This window comes from Varanus komodoensis, unplaced genomic scaffold, assembly GCF_004798865.1.
Source record: "Varanus komodoensis strain SLA01 unplaced genomic scaffold, ASM479886v1 scaffold8, whole genome shotgun sequence".
NCBI lineage: Eukaryota > Metazoa > Chordata > Lepidosauria > Squamata > Varanidae > Varanus > Varanus komodoensis.
The window spans coordinates 18,880,540-18,893,736 of NW_025336481.1; the positions used below are offsets into that span (position 1 = coordinate 18,880,540).

A 13,197-nucleotide genomic window follows, 5' to 3' on the forward strand; every position below is an offset into this window, starting at 1 on the left:
AACAAAAGTATTTGTGAGCTCTAAGCAATAGTTTTATTTCCTTAGGCATTCTTCATTTCTAGCTTCCCCATCCTTAAAGACACAGAAGAGGAACGCCATAATATATCCAAGTCAGTTGCTTCCTTTTGTCAGAGTCACAGCCAAGACTCTGTGTTGCCAGAAAGATTACTTCAGCTCCATGGGAAATAACAAATTTACTTCCATTTGCAGTGAAGCAAACTTCTAGTACCTGTTTCCTCCTTCTGAGGTCAAAGGTATTTATATAATGTTGGAGGCAGTGTCTGCTAATATCAGTCCTTTTAAAACAATTGTTATGGTACCTCTTTACCAATGAAGTCTTCCTGAGTAGTCTTGGTGGTCACCAGCATAGTTGCACCCAGTTCAGTTGCCGGCACTGGAATGGTGTTTTTTAAATCACAGGCAGAGAGAGAAGCTGCTTCAGTGACATCACTTCCATCAATAGCAGTATAATGCATATTCCTTATTAAGATGTTGTGTTTGGCAGTGTCTGAAGTACCAATTGAATCTGGGCCTTGGGCTGGTTTAGAATCATCATTTCCTGGCAGACAGCTGTGGCCTTTGTGAGCTTCGTTTTCAATGCAAATGATGACGTTCTCATTTTCTAAAATATAAACAACCAAATGGGCAACATACATATAGTAACAAGGTATAGGTTGAAGGGGCTTGGGGCTGAAGATACCATTTTCTGTCCCCTCTTCTTCCTTTTCAGAACACATGTGAGACAAGAATACCTGTACCTGCTTAGGCTTTTGGGGGGTCCCTTTCCAGGTGCCCTGCTAAAGAAAGCTAGACAGTGGCTAGAAAAAAAGAAGGTATTCTCAGTTGTGGCAACCCACTTATGGAATGAACGTCCCCAAAGAGTTCACCTGGCACCTATATCATTATCTTTTCAGCACTAGACAAGGAGCTTTCTTTTCTCCCAGACATTTTAGAAACCTAGCACTAGATTTGTATAGCTGTTTTAATGATTCTTATGCTGTCTGTTATTTTGTAGTGTAATGTATTTCTTAAAATGTATTTGCATTGTATTTTACATTTTTAACTGGCATTTTAGTCTTTTATCTGATTGTAATCTGCCCAGAGAACACTGGCTATTGGGTGGATTAGTAATGTAATAATTAACTAAATAACAGAAAACAAGTTCTCCCTAGGGTATGCCCTTGGGAAAGATCACTTCGTGTTCAGTCACTATTCACCCACTCCCAGGACCTGAAATATGTAGCTAGTCATCAGTTCCAAGGTATGATGAGAGAACAAGAAAAGCATGACTTGCTTATGTGGAGTATAGAATGTAGAATGATATATGAACAATGGATTGAAATATAAGAGTGGTCTGCATCCTTAAGCCAGGTAAGAATTCTTAGCTACTCCATTTCTCATATTTACCAGGTTTTCTACAACCTTTGGAGGTCTGTTCAGGACAAAAACATACCTGTCTGTTAGCAATTAGTCACCAAATATGTATTTTCCTTCCTACCTACCCTCTACCTGTAGGCAGGCTACAGCCTGGCATGGTCTTCAGCTTCGGCTACATGGGGGAGAGAAGAACCCCAAGGAATAACTCTGAAGTAGGTCCCCTTTTAGTACGCTGCAGGAAGAGGGCATTTTCTAACTCCTAAAATATTCAGAAAGGTGACTTTGATATTGGAAACAGGATACAGAGGGATGTGTGAGACCAGCCAGAGCAACTTGACTAATGGTGAAGGATTTTGGAATAGTGCAATTCTCTGCACTATTCATCTCTGCAATAGTGACAGGTATAATTATTAATTGCATTTCTATACACATGCTCACATGTGCTGAGAAAAATCTGTGTTTTTTAAAAAATCTGCTCACAACAGAACTAAACTTCCCAGGGTATCGCAGAAAGATGGAATGGCTAATAACTTATGTAACTATAAATGTAGCTATGCAGGTTAATGAGCACAAACCAAGGTGCTTTACAGCAGGACGGTGTGGAAGCCATTTCATCTGGGCCAGGTAAGCTAACCATGTGTGTATGCATAACCGAACATGCAATCTAGTTGGCAGGTTCACATATCACAAAATGCCACTGTGGGTTGTTTGTTAAGCAAAGATTGTGACAAGTGATCTGGCTGTTCCTGGCAAGCGATGATAAAATTGCCCTGCCACAACTGGCCAGCCTGGATAAACCATAAAAGAACTGCAAACAAGCCATGGCTTCTCGGGGTGGGTCGTTTGTGAAAAAAGAAGGCACTTGGCCAAAACTTTTCAAGGTAAGCATGACACAGCAACCCAGTGAATATCCATGGTGGGTTGCATTGGGCAAACCAGGTCAATGTCAGCAACAGTGTATGCACACTTATTTGGACTGTTTATATAGATTTGGATATCTGCTATATCTGCCAATATATATCTCACAGATTGACACGGGCTGTTATTAGCATTTTCTTCTCCCTCAGTTTCTAAGCACACTTCCTCCTTTCCTCTCATTCTATTCCTTCCTGTTTGCATGGTAAGTTATTTAACCATGAATGAAAAAAAAAATAGACCAGTGTGATGTAGTTAGTGTTGGACTGGGATTCAGGCGACCCAGATTCTATTCCCTGCTTGGCTCAATTGATGCTCAGTCTAACCTACCTTACATGATTGTTATGTGGATAAAATTTTATTGTTTTTTATTATTATCTATTATCTATATCCTGCTTTTTGCCTGTTGCAAGGAACACAAAGCAGCTAAAAAGGAGAGGAAGAGGACCATATAAGACCTGGAAAAATATAATGTATGTGAGCGTGCGTGCGTGCGTGCAAGAATCAGTGAAAAATGTTGAACACTGGCAATCTCAGTCTGTTATGGCAGAATAGCTGTGATATTTTTACACTACCACCACCAGTTATTGTCGATAGATAAAGACCAATTGGCCCTGCTTTCAGACCTTTGCATGCAATCATCTCCGACTGTGCCACTGGTGGTGTGCATGAGGCAGGGAAACTGTGGCCTCCAGATGTTATTTTACTACAGCTCCCATCATGATGACTGGCCTTAGTTGGAGTCCAAGGAAGCTGAAGAGCTGCAGATTCTCCAATCCTGGACTAGAGAATTTAATGAATTACAATCTATTATTTAGCTATTTATTTTATTTAATTTCCAGTTTTGAAACTGCCCAATAGCCAATGCTCTCTGGGAAGTTTACAGCAATGCATTATTATCAGGAAAAGTACAAATACCTACCTTTAGGATCCTCTTCATCAGATTTTCTCACCCTCTTCCTTCTCTTCTGTTTCAGCCTTGTTACAAACAAAAACACTGTCGTGACCAGAACTATCCCCAGAAAAACATAGACAGCTAAGGTTATTCCCAAACAAGCCTGGTCTACTTCAAGAAGTGCTGGTGCTTGCGGTGTCATGGTGGTCACTCTGAGGATGGCGACTGTGAAGGGAAACAGGTTGAGCATGATCAATAGAGGGTGAGAGTGGGGCAGCATTACATTCTGGACAACTGTTGTATCTGGGTTATCTCAGCATTAGGACAGAAATAGCCAGCAGACAGACAGACCGAGCTCTCTCTCAAAGGTGCTTTGGGAAGGGTTCATAGCTCCTTTCCATATCACACTACCCCTTTATCCTCACCACGACTCTGTGAGACAGCTTAACCAAAGAGGATATGACTGGCTTGGAGGAAACCAGGCATCTTCATGGCAGAGTATGGATTTGAACTTGGGCCTGCCAAGCCTAGATCAGCACTCTAGCCCAGTGTTCCCTGACTTGTCCCTCCAGATTTGTCAACCTGCAGTTCGCATCAACCCCAGCCAGCAGGGCCAAGGGTGGGCAAGCCTGCTCTGCACACTGACAGTGAAAGTGTACCTCTTCCCCCTTTTAAACTCTTCATAGAAGGCCCTTTTGTGAGTGTCCCACCAGCCAAATAACAACAGGTGGCTGGTAAATTGGGGGCTTTTGGTGTACCACCTCTGTGAAGCCCTGCCTGAGGAAGCCACTTCCCCTCCCTTCAGGAAACAAAATAGCTGATTTATCCAGTAATCTTTACTATGCAACCCCCTTTGCTCAAACATGGCACTCAGAACAGTTTATAACGACAAACAAACATCAAAAACATGAAAGAATTTAGAAGGAAACCCCAGGATAGCAAAGTGCTACAAAAATCCAACAGCACAATACACTGTCACATCACTAATAGTGCTATAAAAACTGTGCTCAGAAATGCTCCATCTTTTCTTGCTGCCTACCCCACAGAGGGAGCTCCCCTGAAGGTGAAACAATGTCTGGACATGACGACTGAAAAAGCCAAATCATGAAAACCTCACCCAATTGAGGAGAGCCGGGGACTTTGTCCTTGCACAGCTACAGCCTTTCTCTCCATGCAGAGTCAGTCCTATTGGCCTCTCTTACAGGGTTATTCTTAACTAAGATGACTGAATAATGCACCCGAACTACTTAAGGAAAAGAAGCATCGATCAGGCTTATGTGACCTGTTAGGGCCATGGGCGCATTTGGCAATGGGAGAAACTGTCCTGGGCACCATCACAAAATGGATGCTATGGAACGCTTGACAAAGGATGAGTGCACCAGCCCAGAGACTGTGTACAAGAAAGAAGGGGTCTCTGAGCCCCAACATTCTAAATGCCTTTGAGCCCAGGTGTCACCACCAGAGCATTTTGTAGCAATCCCTCCCAGCTGCTGGTGGGAACGGTAAAGCAACTCAGCTGGCACTAGGAAGATGTCTGTGGGAGCACCAGAGTCCAGAGTCACCACATTGCCTGACCCTGCTATAAATGCATTCAGCACACATGAAGGCTGCAAGCAGCATGGCAGCTATTTACAGCATGCTTTGCTCTTTCCCCTCCACGTACTCTGTAACAAATACAAGGCAGCAGGCTTCGCATGGGTGCCACAGCCTGCACATGGGAAGGTGCAACACTGGCTTGCAAAACGTCATAAGCATAATTCAACCCTCCTTTTCCCTGGGACAGTGTCCCACATGTTCAGTTGTGTAGATAGCCTGAAATTGCAGGAATGGGATAGATTCATGTGGATTTATGCTCACTCCTAGGCACAACAGCCTTGGGAATAAGTCTTTCTTATTTAACTCCTATTTCACAGATAAAATGGGACCCCAAAAAGAACAAATTGCCAAAGTAGTGATTTGAAACAGCTAGGCCTCCTAAGAGCAGCACTGGTACTCTTCTGTGCTTTTCCTGCCTTTGTTCATCCAACCTGAGCACTGGAAACAGCATACTGTTATTGAATCTGATTGCATCCTCCCTTATTCCTAGAGTTCTCTTCCCTCCACACCCTTCCAAACACCCAAGGAAGTTGATTTTCTTCCTTACTTCGCTCCTTTGCGGTGCCTCTTTGCATTGCTTCACAGCTTACACATTGTTCAATGAGACGGTCATAGCAGAAGCTGATGTGGTGGCAAGTGGTGTTATTTACACTTAAGTTGGTCCTGGAGCCCTTGCTTCTGTCCGCACAAGGTCTACATTGTTTGATCGGGTGGTCATAGCAAAGGCCAAGATGAGAGCAGATGGAGTCGCTGCTGGACTGGCTGGCTCTTTTCTTCTTCATGGTTCATCACCTTTACCAAAAAATCAAGACAAGAAACAGATGATACAGAGAGCAGATGATACAAACGCCATCGGAGTGAGGACCTGCTGAGCCTCTGCAGATTCAGCATTACTCCCTTGAAGTCTCACTTCCTCCAGGAAGTGTTTTATCAAGGCGGGGAGGTGGGGGGGAGGGGAACTTGCCCTGGTAACTTCCCCTTGTTCTGTAACTCTCCTCCCATTTTCACGTGTGCTGCTTGTATGGCTAAAATGATGAACCTGATACTATTCATTCTGGCCCCTACACTTGCCACATTTTGTGTTGCTGGACCCTGTTGTGAGATACATAGCACTGGTCAGTTAATTTGTCTATGTGCTAAGCTCTGCAGCTGGGAGCTCACAGGAAGGAATTCATTAATATGAGTGGCGTTACACCTAGTGAGATCACCACACTGGTAGAAAGAGCTTTCCCAAACATGTATGTAATGCTAACACACATGGTGCTAATTTGCTTTGCATGATCCAGGTGTCTTTCTTCAAGAACTATTGCATGTTCCCAGCATTTCAACAACAATTCATTGGTGCTGGGAAACTGCAATTCTTCTTTCTGCTGCCCATTGGGATCTGGTGTCCTTTGCCCTGGAATGAGGTTGTACAAATGTCTGGGGTGGCTATTGGATCATGCCAGCTTCATTCATACTTAGTAAGACAATGCAATTACCCTCCACTGTTTCCCCTCTTACTAATTTTGGAGCATAGTTTCTGATAGGACTTAAACTAGTTTCTCAAGGCAATACATACAGAGAGGCCCACTGACGGTTTCTCACACCTGCCACAAAAAGGCTTCTAGTTTTTGCTTTGAGACTTTAGCTATCCTTGCTGAAAAGTGGGGTAACCACACTTGGACCTTAGTCAAGTGAGTTTCAGCTTCCTTGTGAATCCCCTGCTTTGCACATTTCTCATTGATTATGTCATGTAGTCAACTGAATAGATGAACCAGCAATGCCATTATTCTGCTCTGCATCGAGACGATTCACCGCTATTATTCCCATCATTTATGTATGGAATAGATAGCACAATCTCTTCTTTGATAGCGAACTAGGAGGATTCTATCATGGTGGTTCTTCATAGTGATTTGAGTAATTTTTTATATCACAGATGTGATGAAAAGTTCACATTAGGTAGACAGGATGCCAACAGTGCCAGCCAAGACAAAGGTTTCAAATAAGAATTTTAGTTAATTGCACTGATAAAGATTTTTCCCCTATTCCTCTTGACAGTTTTGAAGTCATGCAGTTTTATGAAGATCTTAAGTGTAAACTTCTCAAAATTTTAAACTTCCCAGCAGTGCTAGCACAGACACTGTTAGGAATTGTAGGATTATTTTCTCTAAATGTGCATAGAATTGCACTTTAAATATCTTTAAACAGGTAGCAGCCTTACTCATTACCACTTCTGTCGAAGATAGATTTATAAAATAAGGAATATGATCAATCAAATCAATATGTTTTATGAACTAGAGGCATGATAAGTAATCATAAAATGATTCATTTCTATGTCAAACAGCACTGGAACAATCCCCCTCCCCAATTTGTGTAATTCATTTTTCTCACAGTAAGATTGAAGAATTTGGTTTTATGTCGGTGATTTTTGAACATAAGAACTTAAAGAAGAGCTGTACTGGATCAGATGAAGTTTCTATCTAGTTTGCGACTCTGTTTACACAGTGACCCATCAGCTGCCCACAAGAAACCCACAAGCAGGACCTGAGTACAATAGCCTTACCTGTGATTCAATTAGACGCCATTAAATCTTTCTGTACCGGAGTATGACCAAGTAGAATCATATAATCTGGATACAGATTCCCATGGACAAGCTATTTGGGGCCATGAGTTCAACTTATTCGTCCTTCTAATTCTCTATTTCCCCTTGTCTTGCCACACCAGTCTAGGCAAGATGTCTGACATGCTTCCTCCTGAAACATTTTGAATCTTAGTCATATCTTGATGCACCTTGTCTGATAACTTACCTTCTTTCCTCACTGCCTTTCCTAGTCTTGCCACAGTGTGTTAAATTCAGTGTTCCTGAGTGGAAGTAAAATTCACCATCCAGAAAACAGGGAGCAGATTTTTGGAATTCTACAGCACTCTTGATTCTAAGATTCATATTACTGGAAAACTCTCACCAAAGTCTCCTGGGTAAACTAAGCAGTCATGGAATAAGGGGGTCCTCTTATGGATCATCAGCTGGTTAAAGAACAGAAGAGAGGAGGTGGGAATAAATGGCAATTTCTCCCAATGGAGAGATGTCACTAGTGGAGTCCCACAGAGTTCTGTATTCAGACTAATGCCTTTCAGCCTATTCATAAATGACCTGGAATTAGGATTAAGCAGTGAAGTAACCAAGTTTGCTAATAACAGAAAGCTGTTTAGGGTGGTTAAAACCAAAAGGGATTGTGAGAAGCTCCAAAGGGATCCCACCAAGCTGGGGGAATGGACATCAAAATGGCAAATGCAGTTCAATATACACTAATTTAGGTAATGCATGCTGGGGCAAATAATCCCAACTTCAGGTATAGGCTGATGGGATCTGAACTAGCAGTGACTGAGCAAGGAAAAGATCTTGGGGCTGTGTGGACAGATGAAAATGTTGCCCCAGTGCTTTGCTGCTGTGAAGAAGGCAAACTCCTTTGCCAGACATAATTAGGAGCTGAACAGAAAATATAACCTCCATAATCTTACTTCTCGTATACAAATCTTTAGTGCTTGGAATATTGTGTTCAGTTCTGGTTGCCTTACCTGGAAAAGAACATTATTTTGTTGGGAAAAATACAAAGAAGAGATACAAAATGATCAGACAGCTGGAGAAGCTCTGCTATGATTAGTGGCTATGACAACTGGGACTGTTTAGCTTAGGAAAAAGTGCAAGTAAAGGGAGACATAATAAAGGTTTTTAAAATAATGCACAGGGTGGAGCAAGTAGATAGGAAGACATTTTTCTCCCTCTTCCATAACACTTGAAGCTGGGAGTCTTCCAATGAAGCTCACTGGGGGGAAATTTAGGACAGATAAAACAAAGTACTTCTTCACACAGGGTATAAACTATAGAATTTGCTTTCATGAAAAGTAGAGTCTGGGTGGCTTTAAAAGGGGATTGGAAAGATTCACAAGGGAGGAGGCTGAAGTTTAAGAATTAAAATTGGAAGCACACCCTGCTTTAACTGGAGTGTGTCATAATTGATTGATTGATTGATTGATTTATATCCTGCCTTTTTCCTACAAAGGGCTCAAGGCAGCTTACATCTCCTCCTCTATCTTATCCCCACAACAACCCTGTGAGGTAGATTGGGCTGAGAGTCTGTGACTGGCCCAGAGTCACCCAGTTGGCTCCATGGCCGAGCGGGGACTCGAACCCAGATCGTCTGAGTCCCAGTCCCACGCTCTTAACCACTACACCACACTGGATGAGTTTCAGTCATCATTATTTGTTCATTCTTTTTTATTTCATTTCTATACAGTTGAATAACTGGAACTCTCTGGGTGCTTCACAATTGATTCAATGATTAGTATAACAAAAAGCTGTATATGTGTCATCTTCATCATCTTAAAAAAATGACAACTTGTAGGACTTCTTCTTGCCTACATTTGGATTGTGCCCTTAATCTTTCCCCTTCCAACCCGTTTCGTTTCATGTAAGATTTCAGCCAAACTATATCCCATGGGTTTCTCTCTCTCTCTCTGTTTCTACCAGTCTTTTGTATCTTACTCTGATGACCTTTCTTTCCATCATCAAGGTATTTTCCTAACCAAGCTGAATCATCTAATGACTCAGTTATTCCATGCTAGTATTGGTCAGCTCATGTCAATGCATTCCTGTTTTTCGAATGTGACTGATATGAACTCCCCTCACTTGTTTTCCTTTCCTCTACCCGTCCTTGTGCACACCCTCCAAGTCTATAGGTTTCATGTATGATAAGAATGGCCAGGAATTGGCCTACTCTTTCATGGCATGTCCCAATCATTTAAGCAGACAACTGTTCAATTAGTATACTTTCCCACTTGTATTGATTGAAAAGAGTTCTGCTTCTGTAGTTTCCTGTAATTCAGTGTGTATCCAGCCTATGCAGTCTGCAAAGGCATCACATCCTTCTGCACTTCAATCATGAATGGGCATGATACTGCAGCAACTGGGCAGCATCCTAGTAACTGATTCTAACATAAATTACATAGCACTAGCATAAGCTACCTCCAATGCAATGCCAGCAGTATTTGCTGGCACAACAGGTTTCCTCAGAAAAGCAGCCATGCCAGCAAATATGATTGGTCTTGCACTACATATAGCTTTGTTGCTTTATGTGTTGTCCTCTTCAACTTATGGCGGCCCTATGCACGCATGCCTTCAAAAAGGCCCTCCTGTCCTTGACAGTTCTGCTCAGCTCTTGGAAACTCAAAGCCATGGCTTCCTTTATAGAGTCAAACGGTCTCAGATCTAGTCTTCCTTTTCTTCTGACCACAGCTTTCCTGGGTATGATTGACTTCTCCAGTGATTCTTGCCTTCTTATGATTTGCCCACATTTTCATCTTTTTTGCTCTCAACATGTAGCTTACACTGGTGCAATGTGACTTATGTTATTGCATCAAACCCGAAGGCACCAAAATATCCCAGGAAGCAGTAGAAATATCTGGAATGATTTGTGGAAATGTTACTGGAGCAGAGGAATTGTCTTCATATATGCTCACTTTCTTGCTACATTTCTTGTTTAATTTTAAGTTTATAACATAGTTTACAGAGGAAGAATAATAAATAGCATTTTCCACAGAGCCCAGCTAATTGCACATGGAAGGAAAACAATCAACTGGATATGGGTACATTTGTCCCCTTGTTTAATAGCTTTTAGTCAAAAAAACAAAAGTTTCTGCTGGAACTATTGTTCAGAATACCACTAATAACAGTCCAGCCTCAGTAACTTGCTGTTCCAAAGCATGAAGCCAGGCAGGTCGGCTGCCTTCCATTTTCGCTCCAGCTGTCTCCTTTAATTTATGCATCCTGCCCTGCCAAGTGAACTTTCCCACATTATTTGTATGTATGTATACATATAGTACCATCCGCACAGCTGAAGTTTTTAAAAGAACAGGTATGTATGCCAGGTCCCTACCCCAAGGGACTTAGAAGCTAAAATGCAAGAAAGGGCAACGGGGGAAAGGGAGGTGTGGGAATGCAGAGGAAGTGTATGTGATTCTGTCAACTATGCATATTTTGACGGGTATAAGAGGCAAGGGCTGCTTTGGCCTGGCACAGCATAATCGCTGCCATTTCGGAGGTGATGCAGCTCCACAGTAGAGTATAGAGGCCCTTAGCCATTGTGCTCCCAAGGCATTTGTTATTTGGAACATAATGAATCAGATCAGCAGGCACATAATGATCAGCTACAATCTTTTCCACAATCTGGAAATGTGTGTGCTGCAGAAGCAGTGGAGAACCAATTCTCATTACTCCATGAACACATCCAAATACATGTCTTCCCAGCTTTCCTAACCTTTCCTGGTCTACTCCTTATATCTACACTTCCCTTCTAATATTCCTGACAGTTAACATGCGTAGTCACCTGCCTCTCCATCACTATTCAAGGTAACCTCAATGTTTGTATAAATATAACCACTCAGTAGAAATCTTGCTGGTATCTCTCAGGGAACTCAGCATGTGATTCCCATATCATAAAAGTTGCCTGAAGTTGAGAAATTACTACCATTTCTCCTGTCTTCAGCTATGAAACAACTCCAAGAGAATGGGATGATACTACAAAGAACCTTTCTTTTGGGCACAGACCAAATAATCACAGACCGCTCTGAATATCTTGCATGCTGCTAATCAAGGACCCAATACTCTGTCTGATGTTAACTCCTAGTAGAAGCATGTATCCCTTTGCTTACAAATAGCCAGTTGCATATGGCCAAGCATTCCTAGCCATGGATGAGAGATGTCCACAGGGGAAAAAATGGTATCAGGGTTTGTAATATCCTTAGAATGAGTAGAATGAAAGCCCTGGGCAGAAAAGGATGCACTGCACAGGAATTTGAACAATCTGAGAAGAGCGTGGAAATCTCCAGATGAAATTAGAGTAAAGGCCAACGAACAGCTTAGGGTTAGGATCAGTCAAATTCCTGCGCAGCATTCTCATTCTACCTATTCTAAGGACATTGTAAACCCTGATACCTCCTTAGGAACCAAACTTTGTGTAACCCTAATCCCTCTGCTAAGGACATATTTCAGCACAACCCATCCTTTCTGGTCATTCACAACATGTTCCAAGCTGAGACAGGATCACCAGGACCACAGTTTTTCTAATCCTACCCCTAAGCTGGTCCTTTGCCCTAACCCTAATTTCAACAGGAATTTCCCATGCTCTTCCCAGATCGGTCCAATTCCTGCACAGTGCGTCTTTTTCTGCCCAGGGCTCTCATGCTATCCATTCTAAGGAAAATACAAACCCTGATACCTCTGTAGGGACCATACATTGGTTACCTCTAACCCGGAGCTTGATCCTAACCCTAATTTCTGCCAGAAATAGCAGTGTGCTTTCAGTATTTCCCAAACACCTGTCCTATGGAGGTTTCTCTGCGCAGCTCATACTTTCCGCCCATTCTCGACATGTTCCAAGCATCACAGATTTGCCAGGGCCATAGTTTTTCTAACCCTAACCCCAACTGGTCCTTGGCCCTAACCCTAATTTCTGCGAGAAATTCCTATGCTATTCCCAGATCAGTCAAATTCCTGCCCAGAGCAAGAATTCCTGGCAGACCACTCTCCACAGATACACTGATGGAACTACACTAGGAGCTCTTCATATCTTTTTATGCTGCTTGTAATCTGCAGGTCACACTAGCCTCCTCAGCTCTTACTAGCCCCCCCTCCATCCCTAACCCAGCTTGCACTGCTGTTCATCTTGACTGGATTTAGGCCATCCCTTCCTCTCTATTCACCTAGAATAAGAGAGGTGGGTTGAGCCACTGAGGATGGGAGGGGCTCAGGGGAAGAAAGAGGCTGCAGGATGGAATTTAAAATGGTGTGGCTCAGGCCCAGCAGAATGGCTGGCATAAGAACTGTTCTCCTATAGCTTGCAGACTCAGACTAATCTGACTGCCCAACTTTCTGCGGGTCAAAGGAGGACACAGATCTGCATTTTCAAACAGTAGCAATCATCCCTCTTTTTAACCAAGTTACCTCTCTCTGGAGCGTGTTGGGGAGATGCGGGGGGGGGGGTTACATAACATACAGCAGACCACTGTTAGCATGACTAAAACAAATTAATAGAACCTGAATTCTGGTTCACTCCATAAGGAAACTCACATTTCTCATCTCCTTTATGAGGAAATGGAAACCCCAGGAGCTCTGGGGTCTAGTTAACCAAGTGAGTTTTATTAAAGAAATAAAACAGCAAGAATATGAAAACACCAATTAAAATATGGTTTACTACTGATGATGGAAAATTGCCTCATAAGAGTTTTCTCAAATATTTGCTTGAATAAATGCCAACTAGGACTTGTGTGGTTTTATTTGCATGCCAACCTACGTCCTTGCTGGAAAGCATGGCTGGACCAGATAAAAATATCTGGGAGAGGAAAGGGAAGGCTTGAGTGTCCACAGACACATAACA

The 13,197-nt window shown here is 42.5% G+C and overlaps 1 protein-coding gene across 1 annotated transcript; it reads right to left on the bottom strand.

Annotated features, from left to right (window-relative positions):
* Positions 1-262: 262 nt before the first annotated feature.
* On the bottom strand, positions 263-5,613 carry LOC123036434. Its single transcript, XM_044455679.1, has 3 exons — positions 5,331-5,613; positions 3,215-3,412; positions 263-622 (listed from the first exon to the last, which is right to left on the bottom strand). Exons 1-3 carry the CDS (start codon positions 5,563-5,565, stop codon positions 312-314), a joined length of 744 nt encoding a protein of 247 aa, XP_044311614.1. The 5' UTR covers positions 5,566-5,613; the 3' UTR covers positions 263-311.
* Positions 5,614-13,197: the final 7,584 nt, after the last annotated feature.